At 38.2% G+C, this 24628-nt stretch overlaps 1 protein-coding gene across 3 annotated transcripts in view; it reads right to left on the bottom strand.

Moving 5' to 3' along the window:
• dync2h1 (dynein cytoplasmic 2 heavy chain 1) overlaps nt 1-24628 on the bottom strand; it is a 123340-nt gene that overhangs the window by 15739 nt on the left and 82973 nt on the right. For all 3 annotated transcript variants that reach the window (XM_087850941.1, XM_087850940.1, XM_087850942.1), the window contains exons 80-90: nt 24505-24577; nt 20403-20563; nt 19835-19960; nt 15581-15691; nt 14168-14237; nt 13802-13887; nt 9547-9622; nt 9102-9322; nt 8214-8318; nt 2632-2748; nt 271-378 (exon numbers count right to left, since the gene is read on the bottom strand). In XM_087850941.1, the coding sequence (XP_087707067.1) occupies nt 271-378; nt 2632-2748; nt 8214-8318; nt 9102-9322; nt 9547-9622; nt 13802-13887; nt 14168-14237; nt 15581-15691; nt 19835-19960; nt 20403-20563; nt 24505-24577 (1254 nt within the window). The remainder of the gene's footprint in view (nt 1-270; nt 379-2631; nt 2749-8213; nt 8319-9101; nt 9323-9546; nt 9623-13801; nt 13888-14167; nt 14238-15580; nt 15692-19834; nt 19961-20402; nt 20564-24504; nt 24578-24628) is intronic.

Below are 24628 nucleotides of genomic sequence, written 5' to 3'. Positions count from 1 at the left end.
TAATGACGCAAATGGCTATTGGATGCAGGTAGTGATCAAGCCCCCCCTCAACAAACAGATAACTGTGAGTGTCTAGAAATGAATAAAACTATTCCATGAGATAAGTAACATACTTAAACAATCAAGCAAAGCAAGCTTTATTTACATACAAGTCTCAGTCTTTTACTCCATGTTGAATTTACACACGGTGAGTATCACTAAAAAAAAACTATTCGGATACTGTAAATATGTGGTAGCCCATTTTGAATGTAGCTATCATTTCTAACCCACCTGGACCAAGCGGATGGCATTGAACTGTTCCAGAGAAATGAATGAAAGGACTGGTGATTTCTGACTCTCTGTAGGTGGGTCCACCTTCTGGTGGATTAGTGTAGAGCCCTGATAGATGAGAGACATGAGAGAAACTATGAGAGAGCTATAGCTATTTGAGTCTACTTGTTCCAATACAGAAATGATCACTGTACATCAATGTGAAGTTGTTCAATGTGATCACCTTCATCCTATGAAAAAATATTTCTTTCTGACGAGTGCTCTCTTTCAAGATTACAATGCTCTCATCTGTAGTTAACTGTTTACAAATTGCACTGACGTGAAATGACAGTGCTCTGTACCATGATCATCGAAACAGAATGAGGTGATGGTTCCACCCAGTAGAGTTCATAAGACTTTCTGAGGGGTTTTTAATGTGTTCAAGTTCAGTGTATGGCACGTAATGTTGACTTCTCATTTCATTTGCAACATGTATTGTCTACATAATACTCAGAGTAAGATGTATGTTCACTTTAGGAACTCCTGCTACATTAGCATGCTATCTTTTTTCCCTCCTTATACAGTACAATGGTAAATATTATCTATGGATTTCCATATGGATCTATGTATATATGGATATGCTAAATTCCTACAGTAACATCATATTACTAAACAGATTTTCAACAGGGGTGGAGGTTGAGCACTTGTTTACATTAGATAAACACTTTGTGTTCTGTATACAAAGTATACCATACAGTATACAAATAAGTTACAAAAAATATACAACTAAAAAATAGAAATGCTTGGATTTTGTTGTAATCTATTAGAACCATCACACTCTATACCTGGATTCTATTTTGCTTTCCTTTCAACAACTCAGTTAGAGAAAGAGGCAAAAAAAGAGGAAGAGAAGGATAGCAGAACCAAGGGATGAAGACAGACAATGAAGAAAAAAGCTTGTTGGATGGGATTCAGATTGACTAGAGCTCAGCTATTGTTTCCATTTAAAAATGTAACTAAAAAGCCAAATAAACAGTCTCTGCTGTATCATGCTCTGCCCATGTCTTTCCAGACTACATAATGATTTGCCAAAAATAAATGTGTCTGTACATTTCCACACACACACACCTCTCACACATTTTCCACAAACCATAAACATTTGCACACACAACCAAGGCACACGTGCAAGTACGTGCATTTAAATGGCACACTGGGAAGTTCAGATCCACTGAGGGTCAAACAACAAGGTTGGCTGATGACAAAGGGATAGTTAATTGAAAGCAGCCAGAGGTTGATTGTGATCTATGGAAAGCTTGCTGGTGACACAATGGCAACAATTAACACAGTTAACCATTTTCCTTTCAGTAAGTACAAAACAACTCCATCTACAAGAGACTGAAAGAGCAAGAAGAGAGACAGAAAGAGAGGAGACATAAGTGTAAATGAGAGAGAAGGAGACAGTAAGCATGTGTGCTTGACAGCATGAGAGGCAGAGAGACGAGATTGATACATGGTGACTAAATTGTTAAAGGTGGAGGCAGATGTCCTTTTAATTTGAAAACGTGCCAGTCTCCAAGCAACTGCACACAGCAGTACTTCTTGGCCAAGCAAGCCAGGGGCTAACACACTGTGTGTGACAGCCTTTGACTGCACTAGTGATATCCGATTACTTCCCACAACTTTTAATTAGGTGTCACGAACCTTGTTGTCTGTTGGTTTTGTTAAGTCCCTTTGTGTTCCTAGTTTTTCCATTACCCCCCTGCCTTCTGTATTCCCTGTCCTCTGTCTTCATGTTTAATGTTAGTCTTCATGCTTCAGTTATTTTAATCGTCTTTGTGGTAATGCTGTTTTACTTGGAAGGTTAGTTGTCTCACCGTGGCTTTACTTCCTGCTTTTGGGTCTTTCCCTCTGCTGTGACCCTCATGTTGACCTGTGTTTGATTGTATTCAAATGTGAACAGTCTGCCCTGTCTGTGCATATAGCCTTGCCTCTCCCCTTCTCCATTTGCTTCCTGTATATCTACGTATTGTTCTTTTTTGTTGCCAACTGGACTGTGTGTTTCTCCAATTTTTGATCATTCAGAAGTTTTCCTTTTTTATTTAATTTGCCTCAGAGTCATGCACTTTGGACCTCCACCCATTTCTGATATTACAACTAGTTGTTGTTGATGTGCAGTGACAGTAAAAATGCTGCAGTATTAGTATGGAAATGCTTTTCACGGTTTGAATGATGAGGCTTTGACTTTTTAAAGTTACCTAAAATCAAGGCAAATCAAGTCCTTTAAAGCTACAGATGCAGCTTTCCAATTTGGTTTGCAGGAAAAGGGCAACAAAAAGTAATGGGTCAATAAAAAGTCAATATGAAATGGTAAAGACAGCTAACCTGGTTGAGTTTCTTCCATAAGTTCAGGATAGGTGACAGTCCATTTGACCAGAGCTCCCTGTCAAACTTTGAACCTGTTGCGACTGAGCGACTCAGGATGCGCAGTTGAGAAATTACCTGTAAACAATTAAAACACAAATAGTCAGTGGTATGCTGCATGTGCTCCTATAAGAATAAACGGCCTATTTTTTTAAAACACCACTCATATAATTTGAAGTAGGCACATGAATTTTGACTCCCATATGTAAATCCCAAAACACTGTTTCAGGCCCTGTAATGTTGAAAAAAAAAGAAGAAGAAAAGAGAACCATAAACACGCCTCCTTACATACCTAATCAGCCAAGCTTAGCTTCAGGATTAGAATCTTGGACAGTACTTTTATCTAGACTCAGTGTGTGTGTGTGTGTGTGTGTGTGTGTTTTGTGATAGTCACTTATGTCTGCGTTACAAGTAAAGCAGCTTGTCTGATAAATGACTTTCATTTGGTCCAGGAGAACTCTTTACTAACATTTGTTTTATCTTCTCTGCTCAGGAGGGAAACGGCATTTGCACCCATGTCTGTTCGAGTACATCAAAGAGGGAGATGAAGGTAGGATTAAAAAAATCCTAATCTAAAATTGAATTGACAGCAATATGAAGGAGGTTGATATCAAATATAAGGTGATTCAAATAGTAATTTAAATATATTAAGATAACCAAGATTTTAATGAGCTGAAATTTCTGCCATAATTGTCTGGGGATAAAAAGTTACTGGACATTATACAACTTTATTGTATGCAGTCAATTTACTCAGTTTTTCACATTATTTCAGTATAACAGTATTCTAGTTTAGGGTTGTTAATAAGTCAAGCTGATTGATAAATTGAGCATAACAGAGTGAAAATCACAAATGCCACAGAAGGCACAGATGTCATTATATCTAAATATATAATCAGAAATGAACAGAAGCAGTATATGAGAGAGCTTCTATGTGTATATGCAAGATTTGGAGAAAAAAATCTCTCTGCATTTAATGTCTTTTTTTTCTGTTATTGTAGTTGTAATGGCACAATGATACATTTTCACATGCTAGTTTTATCCAAAGTGCTTATCTTTGACATTGTGCATAAAAACTATGAATGCAGGAAATCATACCTCAAGCCTTTTGTAAAGACATTTCAAACCTGTGTCAGGTAATTGGTAAGATTAGACATTTATATTTAATGGTTTCCACAAAATCTGCAGACTTTTCCCCAGGACCTCTTCAGTGTATGTGGTTAACAGCAGAACTCAAATACAGTGAGAGTAAAGAAGGGACACATTTTGGGGAAAAGGGAGAGAAAAAGAGAGAAGATGAAAGTGACAGTGACAAATGACACCAGGATGGGAGACAATGACATATGGGGGAGATAGGTAGAGAAAGAGACACAGTAACAGACTCACATAAGTGGTCTTGTGGGAGTCGTATGAATTAAACTAGGTTGGTGGTTCCAGTGATCAGCAGACCACACTATGAGTGAATTTAATTGTATTAAAACCCACATGGGGATTGTCCTTACAATCTGTAAAGGTTGCGTGTGGTTGAACTGAGGATAATTACAATCAGAAGACACAAAAAAAAGAAGCAGCAGCTACTTTCAGCTGTTCACTTATTCACAAGATTTCGCCACAGTGGGAAGTTCCACATGTTTGATTTGACAGTTGTTTTTTTTTTTTCTTTTAAATGCTGGATGTCCTTACTCATCCAAGTCCAGAAGGATTTGGGTCATCTCCTGGAATGAATGGATCTTTTGCTTGTAAACTTCGACAGTGTGGAATCACTTAAAATCACAAGATATGCAAAGTGTAAAAATCTTCTGAGAAATCAGTATCTGTATCAGTAGAGATCTTGCAGCAAATCTCTCCTAGTGACAGCCAGCAACCAGTCGCCAACTGGTCAGGGAATAGACATTTGTCCCTAATGCAATGCTGACGATCTCCAGACCTGTGTGACTGAGACTCTACCCGATGTAAATGTGGCCAATCTCACATTGAAGGTCATCATCTCAGACACTGACCTAAAATCTTCAGTATTTTCAGTGGACTGTAAGGGGCACAAGATAAGATCATCTGAATGTTCTCCTTCAGACTCCTCAGGATGATACAGTAGATCTTTACACTGACAGTCTCATCCTGGGGGTCAACTGAATGCTGCCTTTGAGCTTGGAAACTGCAAAATCTTCAACAGAAAACCGCTTGGTCACAGTCAGTGACAATCCTTCACATGAAATTTGAGTCCGTTTTAACAAGAAGATGATGCTAGCTCTAAGTTTGAGGCCAGTGGTAAAATCACAGAGGGCATAAAACAGGAAGTGGCAGGAGCAATCTAAAAATAGCTGAAAGCTCTCTGGATATATCCCAGAAGATGATCTTGAATGTGAGATCAGCAAGACTTTAAAAAGATCATACCTTGTACAAACAGAAAAACGCAGCAAAATGAGCTCATTGTAATGTCATCGCAATGTCACGTATTCCATTTTCATTTCATTCTTGCTTTGGTTCTATCAGCATGTTTCTTACGAAAACAATGATTTGGTTCTTTAAAATAAATGAACCCTTATATGTGCTCATGTTTTGGTTACTCATCCAATTTACACTAAAGCATCTTTATTTTCAAAAATGAATTCTCAACAATGATACCAGGCTTGAATGGAAAACAATGGAAACACATATACATGTTATTTTCTGCACAAACGACAATGATAACAAACATGCTATTGTAAAAAAACAAAACAAAAACTCTTTCTCTAGTGCATGCAAAAAGCAAGGTTTAATTGTGTTGTGTGTGGCACATTTATACTATTTCATCTTTCCTTTAGGGTTAAAAAGATCTTGGATTTTGTTTCCTCTTATAGATTTTGTAGCATCTGGCCAAAGTCCAGGCCAGTTCCTCAAAGACAACTGGCTCTTATGCAGCTTCCTTCACATGTATTATAGGTCAACCTTTCTACCATTTCGACATTTGCACAATATCACAAGTGGCAGAATCAAATCAAAACATACTTTTCTGCTTCACAGAAAATTTGTAAAAGAATAAAAATCAATAAGTGTCAGCCTGAAAAAATAATTACCTGAATGTGTAAAGTAAACACCAAAGACAGGTCCTATCCAAACACTACACACAGATTCATATATTACAATGCAGCCATGCAACCTTCAATCTATATCCTGCTTCTGTCTTTTAAGATTTTCATCTCCCTCAAACTCACACTAACACCACACACACACACACACGCAAAATGATAACACTGAAATAAAACATATTGTGTGTTTATGTGAGACTGTGTTGCACTGTATTACATCAGAATCTGCAGTGACCATAAACCATTAAACACATTCACACATACACACCAGGGTTTTCCATCCTCTATAAAGGAAGAAAGTACTTGGCAGATTCAACTTACTATGCAGATTTTGCTCAAAGCTCCATAGGCTGAAAAACACCAACATCCATTTTAATCAGCTACAATCATCTATACAAACTGTCAGACTCAATATCTGTGAAGTAGTGGTAAATGTATTTATGGCTGAAATGTTATTAGAAACCCTCAAGTTGCTTCGGTTTATTGTTGTAAATGAACAAAAGAGTGCAGCTTTTGCAGAGTTTGCTTATATAGCTCAACGCAACAGCTAACACAGATACACATCAATCTTATCTGATGCAAAATATATGAAATATTGCCATACACTTGTTTGGATGATAAACGTCAACTTTCTGATGTTATCAAATGTGCCTTAAAATGATAACTACATGAAAAATCATCATATTGTGAAAAATGTTATTTTGAGATTTTAAGGTTTTGGTTTTAATTTGCATGAGACGTGATATTGCATATGTCTTATAACTGTCTTAAAAATAGTGCAGTTTTAAAATAATAATTTTTCATGTCATTAATGGTTTCTCGACTCATTTGTTTTTATGTTACACTTATATCTTTAAGTATTTTGGCAAATGTAGCAATTAGATTATTTCAAATAAATCGATAACACTTTATAATGATTAAATTTAATGCATGTTAAATTGTTAGTAAAACTTATTGTACTGTTAATGTAACAATGAAATTATGATTTACATGTTATTATTTATGCAATTAGTTTATGTAAGAAAAATATTTTATTAATTATAAGTCATATTAATATGGTATCAAAACTAAACAGATGGTTCACAGTTGATTTTATCACTGCCATACCACCAACAAACTCATACATTCTTTAAACTGAATTATAAAGTATCATAAATACAAGTTTCAACTTTATAATATCCAGGGTTCATTTATTTTAATGTTTAATAAATACTGTGTAATGAATGTATAAACAGTTTTATAAATGTCAGCTGCAACTTATAATGACATCCTGATAGTGTTTACAAACTAACTATTAATCAAATATTAAACATTTTTAATTGTCAATGACTTGTTCCCTTGACGAGAACAAATGTTTTTGTATTTACTGTCAATGTGAAAGTTACCGCCGTACTACATTGAGTCTCAAATACCCAGATCCCTCGTCTCCTGGGCCAAAAGCAGACTATGCTGGATATGTTTCAACTGAGACATCTGCGTAATTCTACATGCAACAAACTTTCCACAACCACAGATAAATGAGTACTTACAGCTTGCAGGTAGTTACATTACGTGCGAGTACTGTATGTGCTTAAGTGTACTGGGCATTTTTTATGAGCATGCAGTACTTTTGAGTCTTTTCTGGAGAATATTCTCATTCGTTGTCATTGTTTTGGAATGTTGCAATAATAATAAACATACATGTGAATAAAGCGAGCATATTTGTCCACCCGAATACTGGTAAAATTCTGTTAAAATACATGTAGAATAGATTAAAACATCTGCTATAATTCACCAGGGCGAACGGGCAATCATATGATTCATGGTGATAAAATATTTAAATCAACTAAAAGCCCTAGCCAGTGGGCAAAGGCGGTATTTGTCATTGGATGATTGGAAAACAGACATGAAACAAATGCCCAACAGTTAGCAGTAAGAGAAGGGGTATCTTTAACCAGACTGGCCTGGACTCTATTTTTCCAAACTGTGTTACACCTTCTGCTTAGCTTCTCTGTGGAGAAGGATATATACTGCAGCAGAATAAAGACCCTAACCTCAAAGCTTTGCACCTTCTGCTTGAAGATCAAAGAGGAGGACTGACTTCAATGATTGTGACTTTTTGACAGTCACCTGACCTCAACTGTACATCTGTGGCGGCACTTGAAAAAGTGGAAAAAGCCAAGTATTCCTGACATCACAAGGAGCTCTTTGGAACACTGTCAAATCACGCTGAGATAACATGGCTTATCATGTGGAGTCTACGCCAGCACTGCCAGAATTGCTGCTCCATCCCTCCAGTGGAGTTCCACTGACTTATGGGATCAGTGCCAAGGCGCACTGAAGCTGCTCTAGTGACACATGTTGACCCAACACCTCGCTAAGACAATTTGAGTTGATTTTCTTTTCATTTTTCATCTGTATACATGCAAGACTGCTGTGAGCTGCAGGCAATGTGAGCACATGTGCTTGTGTGAATAGGCAGACTGCTGTGTGTGGGTGCACCTGGGAGCTGACGATTCTCTGGGAGGATCTCGCTATGTTGGCAGGCAGACCAAAGAATGCTGGCCTGTCATCCTCTGGGAGATTCTCTATTACTCTGCGGTAGTCCTGGGAAGACACGCAGACCCATACAGGTCACACATTGACACACACCCATATAAAGAGAGAAAATTAAAGCATTCTGCCAATTTATATAATGGCTTTAAGACAAAAGACATTTTTCCATTTCTAAGCAACACGTTATTAAATTGAAAAGTAAAATCTTGTGGCATGCTTGTTAGATTTCTGTGTGGGTGTATAGGATTAATAATGCAATACTGAGCTTACTGGGGTGTGTTGTTTGTAACAGTTTGATGCAGGTTTTTTAACAACAAATATTTGCCTTGAATAGGGCTTTAAAAGCCTAAATTACTAAACTGATCTCCCTCATCACTCACTGCTAAATGCTGAATTCTAGCAAAAGACTGTCAATTCAAATGATAGATTTCTACATTGATTGTTTTTTTAAACAAATGACCTCTCAGTGATTCTGAGGAATGAACTAACATCTGGAAAAGAAAATATAAACAGAAAGCAGAGCAGCAGAAAAACAGAACCACATAACCACTTACTTGAGAGTTATTGCTGACATTTATTTGTAGTGGCTCCTTTATAAACCAAGTGAAAATGAAGCTAACACCAGACAGAAGTTAAACACAATCCCCAGCTAGTGAATCTAATCAACCGTTTTTGCTTCTTTGTCACTGGACGTGGGCTCATGAAGATGTAAACAAACTATATAGACTTTCACCTTGAGCTTAAAGATACATATATTTCTAATGCACATATATTTCTTATTAATAAGTATATGTACAACTAGGTGTTACATGGTGAGTGTTCCCAAAAACCTACCAATATGGCACAAGAGTTTGGGAGGCTGATCTGAGGTGGAAAGAATCCTCCTCTACTTTTTCTCTGTCCAGCAGAGAGGGAGGATGAAAGGAGACGTGCGGAAAAGAACTGCTCAAGGTAGGAGCGCAAGATGCGGAGGTCAGACGGGTTGTCAATACGTCCCCCATAGATAGCATTCTCCAACAGACCGTGGACAAACTCCCACTGAAATTGTTTACCACCTTAGAGATATCAAGACATATAAATACACAAATAAAAAGCGGGGTCCACACAGAAGGTAAGTAACACAGAGATGCGAATGCTGAATTGCCCAGGGTATGCTCTTTCATAATTGGTCGTCAAAGAAACACTGTCATAAAAGGCAATCAAAGAAACAAGAGATTACCATGTGCAGACAAAAATGCAGAGCTTTCTGCTGAATTTACACATTTCATCAGCGTCCTACCTTCAAAAAGCCTGTCGATAATCTCAAAGCCAGCACGAAGGTCTGACAAGGAAAACTCATAGAACTTTGTCCAGCCCTGCAGATAAATCAGAGATAAGCGTACAAGTCAGTACAGAAATGACAAATGAAAAGTGACAAAAAACCTCTGGACTTTATTTACATCCAAAATTCCATCGAAATTTAAAATCCAGATGGAATTGAAAGTACAAAGTTTAATAAGTTGATAAAACACACATTTTCACAGCACTGACCATTTCTGTAAAAACAAAAACAAACAAAAAAAAAAGAAAAAACGTTTTTATTTTTTTATTTGATTACATCACTTCACTTAATCACCTGTTGTAAACTGCCCACTGTAGGTGGTTGAGGTGAGAGGTGGAGGAACACTGTGTGGGCATCTTTCAGTGATTAAGTGTATGTTGTTTGCCCAGCAATTGTGTGCCTGAATGTGCGTTCAAAGACTTTGGTGGGACACGTTTCGCAGGGCCTAATAAATTCGCTTACAGTATAAGTGTTAACACTCACAAGTTTGTGGGCTTTTGTATTAAGCAAATGCTGCTTATTGAGCCACTGTTTAATTTAATGTATGGGTTATATTTGTGCTCACTGACTGTAAGCACTTCAGATGGTGTGCTATAAAATCTGTAATTTACCAGACATAGCTAACCAGTCAGCTTGTTGTCCTTTGGCCAAATGTTAATCATTCATACACACACGCACACAGACGCAACTTTACAGATTCCCTTTCATTAGGAATATACACAACCTTGGAAATAGAAGCCTGTCCGCTTTGCTTCATTTTAATTCTACTGCCTTTGTCTTTTGAAAAGAAATATTTTTTGCAGTGGCATGTAAAGAGGATAAAAACAAGAGAATAAATGAGATGGGGAAGAAGAACAGTAGATGAAGCAAGAAGAAAATGAGTGATGGTGAAGTGGACAAGAGGCGCTGTGACTGTTTCAGTAATTAGGTGATCATGTTCTTGGATGAGAAACAACATTACCATCTCAAATGAAAACACTTACCAGAGATTCAGTGACTGAGCAAGAAAGAGAATGAGAGAGATAAAAACAGCAAAAGAGAGACAAGAAAACTGCAGACAGGCTAAAACAAATATCGGGGGGCCGGAAAGGAAAATGGAATTTAAATAAAGGGGAATGCTGACAGACGAGGTATTCTATGATTGTTTCCTAAATTTGAGAAATGCATCAAGTACCATATATTGACACATTGTCTCTTTTTATCTTTATATTTCATTAGAATGCACTCAGATTGCTTAATGTCAAACAAACCAGCACTTCTAAAGTTAAGAAGCTTTTTTTTAGTTGATTGGTTCATAAGGACACACGAGGAAACATGGAAAGGTAAGAATCAGCCAAGACTGATTTTCAGTGAATCTCGTCTCGTTAGGATTTGAAAGGAACAAGCATAATAATACACACCTTCGTTTTTTTTTTTCTTTTATAATGTTGTACTCAGCTGTACACGTCAAAAGGGTACAAAAGTCACAATGCTGCATTAAGAAAAGAGCAAGAACATGCTTACTTTCTCTCCCCCGCACACCAGAAGCTGTGTGAGGTAGCAGTGAATGTCAGACTGTCACTTAGAGAAAGCTACTTTTATGGGTTATTTCTGAATTCATGCAGACATTTTAAACCTTCAACTCTGATTTAATACATGAAATATAAAAACAAGAATTAAATACATTTTTGGAGTTGTTGATTAAAAAATTGTTATTGGTGTTTTTACACACGTTTTAAAGCTGTTTTGGGGGCATTTTAAAATTTTAATATCAAAAAAAACTCCTTGAGCTAGGTCCTTCAAATATTTTAGGGCACGTGATTGTATGAATATGGACTCTCAGGAGTGTCTCAGGTTAACATATAAAGATGGATGCTTTAAGTCTACAGAATATTCCCATATCCAGTCTCTGACAGCAGATTTGAAGGCCTGTGGAAACCTGATTGTTGTGGGTAGGCTGGGTGGGCAGAACTTACAGCTTCTCATATACAAGGTGCATAACATTAAAAAAAACACAGTCAACATCAGGTAAATTATTTAACAGATATTAAAGCTTGATTATGAGATAAAACATTCTTCCATCCATCTTCAGTGTGACATTCCCAGAATGTTTTTACAAAATGCAAGTTTCTATTAATATTACATCCAAAATTTGGCATGGCATTCTCTCTCATTTTCCTATTTTTGGCCTGAGGCTCTGAAATTTTGTATAATTATCATTAATAAGTGTATCTTTCCTTAAGACGTTTTCAGGCAAATCAAAGATCGTCATTTGGAGGGATTTGATGAAGTGATATGGAATGACCTCAATACATCAATGCCCGAAACTGAGAAAATAAACAGCCAGATTTTATCTATAGAAATGGTGATTACAGAAATTAAACAATAAAATACTGATAAATACCTCTAAGCACTTGCTTTTAAATAACATATCAGATGCCTTTATTTTCATGCCATGGTCATTTTTAACCTAAAAATCTCAAGTTTGAGCTTTCCAGCCTTTATCTGGATTTCTTTTGGGAGCCTGGATGACTTTTAAGCTTGTATGTATCCATTCCCAAGAGCACCTCAAAGGACTCAAATCCAGCACGTGTTCCTACTTCAATACTGCTTAAATGCTTTTATATACGTTACACATTCTGAACTCGCAGGGACTAAAAAAGCTCTACTTCCACTATGTGCCATGAGTCAAGACACAGTTGAGACAATTTAATTTCCTTTAGACTGGCCACCAACATCAAAAGTATTCCATATTTCACTGTCTTTTATATTAGAAATAGTGCACACATTGCTCTATAAGCAGTATGCATGACAAGCATCAGGTGCCTCACCAGTGTGGGGTTTATTGACCAAACTCAGTGTGTTGGCCAGCAGACTGGGTTACTACAAAGGCTTATATTGGCTGGATGTAAACATTTACACATGCATGGGTACATGCACACAGCCATGCACACACCCACACACACACACAGAGACTCAGTTTGTGTGTTTGCCCAACATAGCTGTCATGCTTTTTTTCTGTATATTTCTTTTGTTTTTTGTAGGTTTTTATTTCACATTAATTTCAGGTTTACAATTTTTAAATGTTCATTCATGTTCAAACCTACATATTCAGCAGGGAATCAGGTAGTTATTTCTCCCACTGTATACTCTTCAATACTACAAACCCACTGAACATGCATTTTGGAATCTAATGTAAAATCCTTGTCCCACAGATGGCATCTCTGTATGTTTTACAATTGATTTAAAGATTTTACTGATTTATTGTGCCTAAAAACTACACAGCAATGATGCTGATTCAATATAAGCTGGTTTGGAGCCTTGGACCCTCAGGTGGGTACCTTTTGGCTGTCCCAAAATCAAGGATTTAATCTAAAGGTGACCCTTCATCTTTGGAACCACCTGCCTGCAGAGATAAAGCTTGCAGAGTCAGTGACTTGCTTTAAATCCCTTCTTGAAAAACATTTCTACATAAAAATGTGTTCAAAGATTCTTTTTATTGCTATGTTGCATTTCTTTTTTTCTCTTTTATAATTTGTAATTGATCTGTTCATGTTTTTTATTATTGCTTTGATAGGTATTAATTATATTAACATATTTCGTATTTCTTGCTGTTTGAAGTCTGTCTTAAATTAACCATCATTTCATGGCTTCCTTGAATACTGGGCTTAATCCTAAACCACTATTTGAAAAAGGTATTTTCCAGATACTGATAGGTCTGGGAATGAATTTTGGTCATCCTAAATTTTAGAAACTCATAGCAGCAACCTTTCACCACCCCTCTAATGTGACATCCTTTATCAATCATTAATCCGGCTACAGGCCCATCTATCAGGTTAATTATATTTTATATAGTTTGGAACCATGTTGACTATTCACAACAAATATTTTTAATTGTCCAGTGTCTGAGTAGGTTCTCAAGTCATCCAGGTAATGGTAGTCCTTAAAAGCTTGAAAGAAAAGAAGGTAACTCAACTTTTTCGAGCTTGTTTAGATGTTTCAGTTCTCATTCAGTTCTGAACAGAAGAGCTTCTTTAAAGTTGCCTAATCATTTTGTACGCCTTGATTAAATGGGTTAGACACCCTCTCTCATCAGAGGGACAAATCATTTTCAAATGATTTGGAATTTGAAAATGTGCTGTGTGCGTAGTAACAATGACAAGGTTGGAGTACTCACTCACATGATGATTAAGCACTAAGAACTATGATTACGTTATTTGTTTAAGTATTTTACCTGTGGGATGTAGTTTCGTCTCTCTTGACAGACGGCATGGAACCAACCCAGACAGAAAAGAGACTGGGCTCTGGCCAGAATACCTCCTGCACACAATCAGTCACGACGTCACAACACAGAAGCTGTGATTCTGGTTCACATGACAAGCTGCTAAAGCTAATAGGCAGTGATATCACAAACAGTAATTATACTAGTGCAAGAACACTTATATTATAATCAAAGAAAGTGAACTGTCATCTTACAAGACAGATTATTTATAATATAAGCATCAGCTCTACTTGTCAGCTATCTCAAAAGGCTGACACATGATGAGTTCAGAGATGTATATTCTACTCTGAGGTATCAATTCCAGAGATGAGAGACAACCTTTACTGATCTGCTCTGGAGTCCAGGACTCATATGTCCTCAGCAAATTCTTCTTTAATCCAGGAGGATCCTGGAATTGTAAAAGAAAGATGTTGGAGGAGGAAAAGTGAAAGTGTGAAAGGTGTTAATCCTGCACATTATTCACATGTAAATTCAAAGCTAAAATTGCAAACATAAAAAAAAAACATCCTAAGCTCCAAACACATAAATATTTTGAACAAATGCATTTATACAAAAAATACTTATGACCGTAGCAAAAATCTGGCAAAGTATGACAACTGCGAGACACTGAAAAAGAATCATAGCAGGAAGGCTGAAAATCCTTTCTGCACTGATTAACTGTAAGGTAAGTTATTTGTAGCCCATCAACTGACTTAATAAAAAAAGGAAGAGCTAAATTAAATATAAAAATAATTCTTTAGTTCGACAGTATTGAACATATAATTAACCACAGGAAGGACTGGGACAGAAGCTTCTTGACACAGAGTACTTTGGTACTCTTGCAAGAACAGACTAGACTATACACAGAACTACTACATGTGCACATAACTACTGAATATATAAATGTTTTGGTATAATTTAGCTGAAGCATCTGCCACATGATCCAACATTTCATTTCTCTGCCAACAATATGGCCCATTTGAGTTAAAACCAATCAGTATACATCGACTTTGTTCAAACATAAAAAGCTTAGCTGAAGATCTTGTACACCATCTGGGGGGTTTCACAATGCACACTGCCAGTAAGGCGTACACAAAATTTGCCAAAGTTGATCAATGTACTGGATAACTTACCAAATCAGTAGATTAGATATATTTGTTTAGGTGTAGCACAAATCAACCAGTTCTCCTCTGCACATACCCATTTAAATAAATATTACATACATATATTAGTTTATAGCTTCAGATATTAATGTTAACACTTATCCTGGAGCTGAGACATTTTGTATTGCAGTAAGTCAGACTGTGTTATAATGTGTATAAACACATGTAAACTAACAGATTTTTCCAAGTGTTTGTGAAGAAAAAGAAAAGATGAAAATAGGGAAACAGACAGGAAGTTCATGCAGCATGCTTGGCTGCTGAAGCAGCTAACCCCATGAGCACAACTCGAATCAGAAACACACAGAGCACTAAAGCAGCGTCACTAACACACAAACTGCAGGCTTCTGTATCTCCTGGCGTATTATATGGAGTAGGGGAGATACATATAGATAAATTCTGTTTACAGACACCCACATCCAAGGATGATTTGAGATACTGTATAAAAAGTGGTAGTTAAGTATAAGGATATGTAAGCATGTGTACAGAATGCCTGCAAAAATGTGTTGGAACAGCTCTAATTTGTGCAGTGAGTTAAAACACCAAACTTATGGTACTGGATGTGTATTTGTGTGCGTGTGTGTGTGTATACCTCATAAGTGATCTTAAGGCTGGACTGCAGCAGAATGGGGGGAAATCTGGGATGAACTTCTGCTGTCAGCCAAAGACGGAAGCCTGCTTTGGGCCGTAGCACATTTAGCTCCTATAGAGGAAAAAGAGTGTGCACATTAAATAGATTAATATATATACCAATAAATCAAAGCTGAAACCTGAGTTTTATGACATGCATCCAGCACCACTGCTTCCCAACTCACATATGTGTGCAAATCTTAAATATTTCAAACTATAAACCTTACTCAGTGGTTGACATGATGAAACAAGTGCAAGAGTCTAAAAAAGGCACCTAACTCAAGAAATGCACCAGTGTTGTGTCTATGCAAAAAATATTTTAGCACAGAACCAATGTTAAATTGTATCTTTAGGCACAAAACATTGTTGAAAAAACTCATTACTTTCAATTTCTTTGGCTGAATATTTGAAAAGTGCCTAAAACACAGTTTGACAGGCATAAAATTGTATTTTTGTATAAACACTGTGATTCCAAAAGAGCTATTAGCTGAAAACTTGGCATATACCAGCCTGGTGTGCCGTGTGTCATTAAACAGTTTGGTATGGTGTGCCAAGATTAATAAATAAATAAAAAGAGAGGAGTAGAGGACCAGAGAAGTGATGGTTTGCCTAAAAGATCTACATCTACAGCACACAGATAGGATCTGAAAGTTATATCCTCAAGAAATATGAAAAAAATAAGCAAAGATCTGACACAGGAGCTTGGAGATGCATCGTAGCTGGATAGAAAAACACACACTGGTACATTATCACACACGGATTGGCCTCCCAAGAGTTCAGAATTTAAGATTATTGAAGCAGTATGGAATGATCTTGACAGAGCGGAACAACAGGCAGCCAACATCCAAAGAAGAGCTTTGAATGTCCTTCAAGAAGCCTGGAGAACTATTCCTGAAGACTACTTAGAGAAATTACAAGAAAGCCTGCCTAAAATAGTTCAGGTTGTGTTACAGAATGAAGGTGGTCATACCAAATACTGACCTTTTATATTGTATGTTTGCAAATTTTAATAAATCACTGCACTTATTTTCCTAGCAAACTATAAAGAAATGAGAGGTGCCTCAAGACTTTTGCAAGATGCTGCATGTAGGGAAATTATACTAATTAAACTAGCCTTATGAGCAGTATACTTTGAGTAAATACATTTCATCCTTTCATGTTTTCCGTCTGTCTTTTTATGTAATTGTTTCTCTTTTAAAATCATTGCACTGTGATAAATTCTCCACAATGACAAATCCATTCACTTCACTTCACATTCACTTTTCTTTTTCTTCTTTCAGCATCTTTTTTTCTCCTGACTCCATTACTCTCTCAATTTCTAGCTTTCTTTCTTTCACGTCTCCGCTTTACATTCCTTCCCCATCTCTTTCTATTTTTCTCAAAGACTCATGGTTAAAAATAGCCTGCTGGCACCTGAGGGTCTTGTGTCATCTGATCTCATACAAGCACAGACAGACACACACACACACAGTCAAACTGTAATCAATGTGTTTCTGCATCATTTAGAGCTCAAGTCATCCTCATGGCAGCTCACATGATCCCCAAAAAATCAAAGACCACAAGAACTGATGTCCCTTGCAGAAATACTTGATGTCTCCCATTGTATGTGGGTGTGTATTGCGTAAGTGTGTCTACGCGTATGTCTGTCTGAAGCGTCGTCAATCAGAATTCCACTGGAACAAATTATAGCGTTGCAGGATGGTGTACGACCAAGAAGAAAACGAGGAAAAGAAAATGTGTAGATGTGTAGATAGAAAGCAGGAGCAGGAAGACGCCAGAGAGAGCATAAATCTATTTTAGTATTCACAAATCAAAATCTCTCTTTGTTGGAATATATCCACACTGTCCAGAGTGTGAAAGCCAAACCACCCATGCACAAATAGATAAACTAAATAGGCTCTGAATCAGCACACCAGTGATAAGAATTATCCTTGTAAAGACACAGATATCATATTTCGATCAGTTACTAATTACATCACAGCAGATATTCTGAAACACATCACTGGCAGTATCTGATTTATCATAAAAAGTGTGGATCAAATTTAGCCATTGTTTCCTCATACTAGAATAATACAGACAGAAGCAAATTGATTGCAAGAGTGAGGGAAGGATCCATAAGTAGACAGATGGAGTGAGTGATGTAAAAAATGAGACAGAAAATAGCACAAGTGGAAGAATATGAGTAGACAGCAATGAGAGGACATCTGTCCTGCCAACTCAGATTATGAACACTGACCACTCTTCTCTGCAGTCTCTCCACCTCTATTTCCATCTCTTTAAATGGCCAACTGCTTCAGTGAAGAAAGGAAACACCAGAGAGACAGATGGGCAAAAAAAAGAAGCTGGAAAACATAGAGCGGGAGAAACGGTAAGCAAAAGGACGAAGCTACAGAAACTGAAGCGTATACTAAAACACACCCCCTCTCTTGTTAGAATGTTGCGGTTCAGTTCATTTTCCCTGTTTTTTTCTATTTTCATCCTAAGTTTCTCCATTCTTTCCTACGCTCCTTGCCTCCCTCGTTCCTCACGTTGCGTCAGCTTTTCATTTCAAGCTTGAGTGCTGAGGCCCCAACTACATCGGTAGCTGCGCAAAGAGGGAAACAATGAAACAGCGAGAGAAATGGAGAGACGGAAAGAAAGAGTTATACTTGTAAAATTTAGGGAGGGGTGTGAAAATCTGGTGAGAAGATGGCTGGGGTATAGAGTTGGAAACAAATACAGAAAAGAGGAAGAGGAGAAGAAGTAGAGGAGAGCTGTAATAAGCCATGGTTTAAGTCACACTCAGGAGGGGGTCGCAGAGCTGACACGTGGGATCTCTTGGCTATCTCCAAGGTACGCACACAGGCACACATATACAGGTGAGAGCTATGCACAAACAAACACAGACAAGGGGGGTAATCACAGCATAAAGTGGTTCCTCTCAATATGGTACCGTTATCATCCTGCACTGTCCCCGTTGGGTTAGGCAGGAGGAGACTCGGATTCCCACTCTTCGGTTTGGTCACCTGTTGCTCGACACTGTCATCAACAAGCACTACTTAAGGACAGGCTCCAGCACTCAGAGTCCACCAGGTTGTCTGGCTCTTCAGAGTGGTAATCAGGCTTTTTTATGGCTCTCCTGCATTCACGCAGATTTTCTAGTGTAATATTCTTGTTTTCCTGCTTTTCACTACTTCCCGCGTGGCCAAAGAGTGGCTCCCCGCTCAGTGCAACTTGCCTGTTTCCATCGAGCGGGTCTGTTCAACTTCACTGAAGAAGTCCATGTCTCAACTCACCTGCCTGCCTGCCCAACCTCCTATAACTAAAACTAATCATTCCCAGATTTAGAAATTACTCCTCTCCCAGTGACTAACCTGCTCAGTCTTTTGGATCTCTCCGCAATGACATCTTCTCTCCTTGAGTCAATAAACCAGCTAAACTTTGAAACTGTCTGCTTTGGGTTTTGCTTCCCATTATTGCCTTTTTTTTGGCATCTGACAGATGCGGCCTACTACAGCAACAAAAAAATGAAACTGAACTCCGGGAAAAAATAAAATAAAGAAACAACCAAAAATTTGCAAGACACAAAAGAATCCTATTTATTGTAACATAAAAGCCCATCTTCCCTGAAATTAAAATATACAAGACGTCACAACATGATAATCCACACATACTTAATGCAAGATCCAAACACACATAGACACACACACGTAAATGTCCAGAGAGACAAATGTAGAAACACAGCGGCATAAACAACACCAAAGAGTCTATTGTGGGCAGGCAGGATACAAAATGTGTATGTGTAGACAAAGGACAGAAGGTAATTTTAGATATGGAAATTTGGGCAACCAGCAGAATGTGTTCTTGGCTTTGTTTTTGTATGTAGCAGTTTTGTAACATTACAGATAAACACTTACAAGCTGAAGTGAATGCCCCCCCCCCCCCCCCCACACACACACACACACGTTGATGTAATGTAATATCATTTTACATTAATGCAGAGCTAGTTAATAAAGTCCAGCTGTTGACTGACACAAGTTCATATCCATGAATAAATAATCTATTCAGACTAACTAACCGACCCCTTTTCAGGTTCTATTGTTCAACCATTATTAACCCAAAAAATTGTTCAAAATACAAAAAAAAAACTCACTCAGACACATGAACACAGATAAAAGCTAACGACTGATCCTCTGGCACTAACACAGACAAAAACTCACTGAGACAGAGTACTCACTTTTTCCAGGAGGGGAAGCCATGCGGTGACAAGGTGAAGGTTTTTCAGGCAAAGCCAGTCTCCATTTCGGGAGCATTCTCTGAGTGTAGCTAAGGCTACATCAGCCTGCCCCTGACCCATGGAGATCTACACAGAGGGGGAGAGCAGGAGAAGTGGGGGGAGAGATGGAGGGGTGAGAGAGAAACAGAGAAATTGGTATGAAACTTGATTACTACACTGTAATAACTCACAAGTTAGGCACATATCTGATTCAAGTGAGATTATCACTGAGTTTCAGCTTTTAAATTGTGATAATAACCACATTGTATTCCTTCAGCTGTGTAAGAGCATCTTTTCTCAGACTTATATGCCAAATAAACATATGTCAACAACTATTTAGCAACAGGACATTTTGTAGCACCTTCTGTTTTCCCCTTTAAGGTGTGTAGTATATTACTAGATTCTAGGCTAGACTAAATTGAATGGGCTAGATTCTATAGTTGTGATCTTGCTGTTATGTTAAGAAAAAAATCCACCTGCACTTGTTAATCTGCTGCGACTTCTACTATTTTATGCTGTTATTCGCTACCTCATGATAATTGTCCCTGCCAACAGTTTCGGCTGCTAGTTCTGCGAGCTCCTGGGAAGGGTCTGCCCCTGGAGAGATGATGATCAACACTGGCTCCCATTCCATTGTCTCGGTGTAGAGACGCCGCAGATTCAGAGGAGGGGGTGAGAGCTCTTTCATAGCTGCACAGAGGAGGAAAAAGGGAGTAGGAAGATGACAAAAAGAGTCAGAAAAAGGATCTGTAAAATGTGTGTCAACATTACGTTCAAATTTGATACGGTACTCAGAGTCAGAGTAAGTGGATATATTGTGCAGGGAGGATAGTAGCAATGCATAGAGCAAGGGCTGAACACAGCAGGAAAGAAGAAATAGAGGGAAATGCTAGTACATAGCAGCAAAGCGGTATTTTGTGAGGGCAGATGGGTTAGAAGGAGACATAGAGGAGATAGACAGGGAGACAGAGACAAGGAGGGGAAGACAGCACCTAAAGCGGTGGTGATGTGAAGAGAAGTCTGGGGTAAAGAGGAAAAAAGGGAAGGATGAGGGAAAGTGGAAAGAAGGAGGTAATGGAGAAAGGGAGATGGGGAATAAGAGGAAGACACTATGAAAGACAGAGAGAGAAAGTTTAGGAGGGTGATGTGCTATGCATATTGAGTACTAGGTATGCAGCAGAATTCACCACACAGAGAAGAACATCTTGTCAGCCCCCTGGTGTTGAGAAGCCAAGCTCTTACTATATCAGTGTGTGTGTGTGTGTGGTGTGCAACCCCTTATTGAGAATACTTAAGCTCTAATCCCGCTGTAATATATTGAATCCCATATCAGATATGGGTTAATAATGACACACATGCAACGATCCAGGCACGCAGAGCACGAGTGGCTGTGTTAGAAATTCCTCTGTGACGTTTTTTTTGTGCAAGTATCAGCAGATATTGCTTTCAGACACGAGCGTGCGCACACAAACAGACACACACACGCACAGTGCTGTCTTCTCTGGTTGGCGCAGCTGCCCCATCCTGAACATTCTTTTGGTGTCTGCTGCCAAATGCAATCTGGTGCACTGAAGTACACATGCATGCACATACACAAGGTCTTAGTGGAGAACATCGCCGAGTGACCTTTTGCCACATTGCTATGGCAACACTAAGAAAAACAGTTCTCCGACCACATGGCTTGTGATGTCTCTCTGCAAAGTAAGGGAGAATTGGCAGAACGTGGGCCTGCACAATTACATACACAACTACCTTTGACGTGTGCAGGTAATCAGTATTCATGCAGCAGACCAGCATCCTCCGTCTGAATAGCAAAGTTCACCTTGGCCTTTACAACATGCTATCAAAAAACAGTGCTAAGATGAGCCTGGAAAAGGACAGTACTGGTCTCTCTGTGGTTTCAAACAGTGCTGTTGAGGAAACACTGAGTGACTGTGAAAGAACAGCGCTCACATACAATCCTTGGCATTATGAGCATTCAAGTCTTTCTATAAAAATTTCATTATCTTTCTGTCAAAGTCACTATTTTTGTGAAAGAGGTTTTGTGTGTTTTGAGAAGTTGTATGAGCAAGCACCGAGTCTCTATGTGTGTGTGTCTGTTGTATTCACTCAGGCATGCCTGGGTGTGTGAGAGCAGTGCCCAGGCCTGGACTGGAGGGATTGAGTGAGATTAGCTGTAAGAGGATTACAGACCATGCCTCATTAGCATACTGATTTACTGCCAAAAACACATACACATAGACACAAAATCTTCTTCTCTTCTGTTTCTTTTTCATCTGTCTGTCGCTCAAGCTCTTTCAAATATACATGCACTATTATCCACCTCATCCATTGTACACGCAGTACACTGTTATCAGTGGGTTACTGCGCATGTAAGGATTGTGCAGAGGATCTCTGTATAGTGTTTTTTTTAAAGTCTACCTATGTATAAAAATAGATACAAAGATGTGATACTTGTGTTTGAGAAATAAGCTCAGTCCACAACAGAAAATAACACCACTAAGACAGAGAGATGGAAAATACATACACTCACCGGACTGTTTATTAGGTACACGTTGCAAGTATTGCCTTCAGAACTGCTTTAATTATTAATGGCAAAGATTTAACAACATTCTTTTGAGAATTTGGTCACATAGTTGCTGCAGATTTGCCAGCTGCTCATCCATGATGGGAATCTGCCGTTCCACTACATTTCAAAGAAAGCAGTTTGAGATTATTTGAGCTGTTGAAAGAAACCATCAGAAGATGGGAACAATGTGGTCATAAAGGGATGGCTGTGGTCAGCAACAATACTCAATTAGTCAATTAGTAAGAGGCCCAAAGTTTGCCAAGAAAATATTTCCCACACCATTACACCACCAGCATGCCGATTCAAGGAAGGATGCATCCATGCTTTCATGTTCATTACTGGTCCTACCATCCGAATAACGCAGCAGAAATTGAATCTGCTCAGACCAGCAGGGTTTTCCAATCTTCTGCTGTCCAATTTAAGGGATCCTGTGCAAATTGCAGCCTCAGTTTGCTGTTCTTAGCTGACAGGAGTGGTACGCAGTGTGATCTTCTGTTATTCTAGTCCGTCTGCATCAAGGACTGATGTGTTATGCATTCAGTGATGTTCTACTGCATAACCTGGTTGAAGCAAGTGGTCATCTGAATTACTGTTGGTTTCCTTTAGCTTGTAGCAGTCTTGGCATTCAGGTCTGACCTCTACCTTCAAGGCCTGGATCTCACAATTTTGATGACCAGTTTAAACTTCAGCAGGTCGTCGTGATCATACAGCAATTTGCCTAAATGCAAATTGCTGCCATATGATTGACTGATTAGATATTTGTGTTAATGAGCAGCTTAATACGTGTACCTAACAAAGTGGCAAATGAGTATACATTTCAGTTAGGAAATTATTTTGGAAATGTTTAACATTCACTGCATTCTGATCATATGGAACTGACAACAAAATTAAATGAATTCAAATGATTTTATTGTCAGTGTAAAATTTTTATCTGCAACTAACAACAATGCCAGAAAATGGAAAACCCTCAGGGGTCCACATCCATTCCTTGTTGGTTTAATGAATCGGTGCAAAGGTGACTTGGAAATATTTGCACAACCAGGCAGCCATTCTGTTATGATAGATATGTGATTAAGAAAGCAAACTACAGGGACGAGTGCTTGAGACTTGACATGGGGGTCATCGATGGAAACTTTGACAGATGAGCGCAAGGACAGTGCATAACTCTGACCTTAAATTCAACAATCTAGTAAATTCCTCAAAGAGTGAGCAAAGCTGTACCCAGAGATCACACTGCTTAAGTGCAACATTTTCACTGCGTGGTTTCACAGGTCAAACAGAGAATTCAAGTATAGTTTTGGTTGTTTTGGCTGACTCTTTGGTCTGAAACTAAGGTATTGGTTATCCTCGTGTTAGAAAACATGGCGCAAAACAAGAGCTAAAGTTATTTTGGATGCGTCTGTGTCAGTAGGAGAGAGAGAGATGAAAAAAGAGCACAGACAGAGATTTGTGTGCATGTGTGCGTGTGTGTGGCATTTACTTAAGGACAGTGACATTCTTGCAATGATGAAAGACAAATAAAGAGAAGATGCGAAGGACTATTGTGAAAAAATATAAAAATCACACCATTGATGACAAGTGGGAAAATACGGCTTAGAAGTCCTGAATAAAAGCCTTGTCTGAGAATATTTTGCTTGAGTAGAGTGTGAAAGCAGAAGGTGCACTTGAAAAACAAAGCACCTTTCTATATAGTGGAATGAAAGCAGAAAAATACTTTACTGAAAGGAATAAAAGAGGACATCTTCATATGTTTATATCTCATTATTCACAGCAATCGCAATAAATTTCAATTTGCTTCAGTTTATCATTTCAGTCACATTTTGGTTTGTTTACTTTCAACATCTGCATTATATTTTGCATAAGAAGACAATAAAGAGTGTTGGTGTATTTATTTTAATGATCTTGGTCTGACTAATTAGGGCAAAAAAGAAATCTTGTAAGCATCACTAAAGATGAAAGACACTGTGAATTTGTTGTTTTTAACTGGGAATCTATTTTTTATGTATATTCAGGTGCACAGCAAATATGAAAAGAACACACGGTAGTAATATGAAACACTTACCCAGGGTTTGAGAGGCAAAACAAGTCATGGCACTCTGCAGCCGGTCTGGTCTGACAGCCTGAACCAATAACAGCTGGAAAAAAAACAAAAAATCCCCAAAACCCATAAAACAAAAACCTTATGT

Source organism: Neolamprologus brichardi, chromosome 14 (genome assembly GCF_056152115.1).
Source record: "Neolamprologus brichardi isolate AB-2024 chromosome 14, ASM5615211v1, whole genome shotgun sequence".
Classification (NCBI taxonomy): domain Eukaryota; kingdom Metazoa; phylum Chordata; class Actinopteri; order Cichliformes; family Cichlidae; genus Neolamprologus; species Neolamprologus brichardi.
The sequence above is the reverse complement of the archived record's forward strand: the minus strand, read 5'-3'. Positions and strand labels throughout refer to the sequence as shown.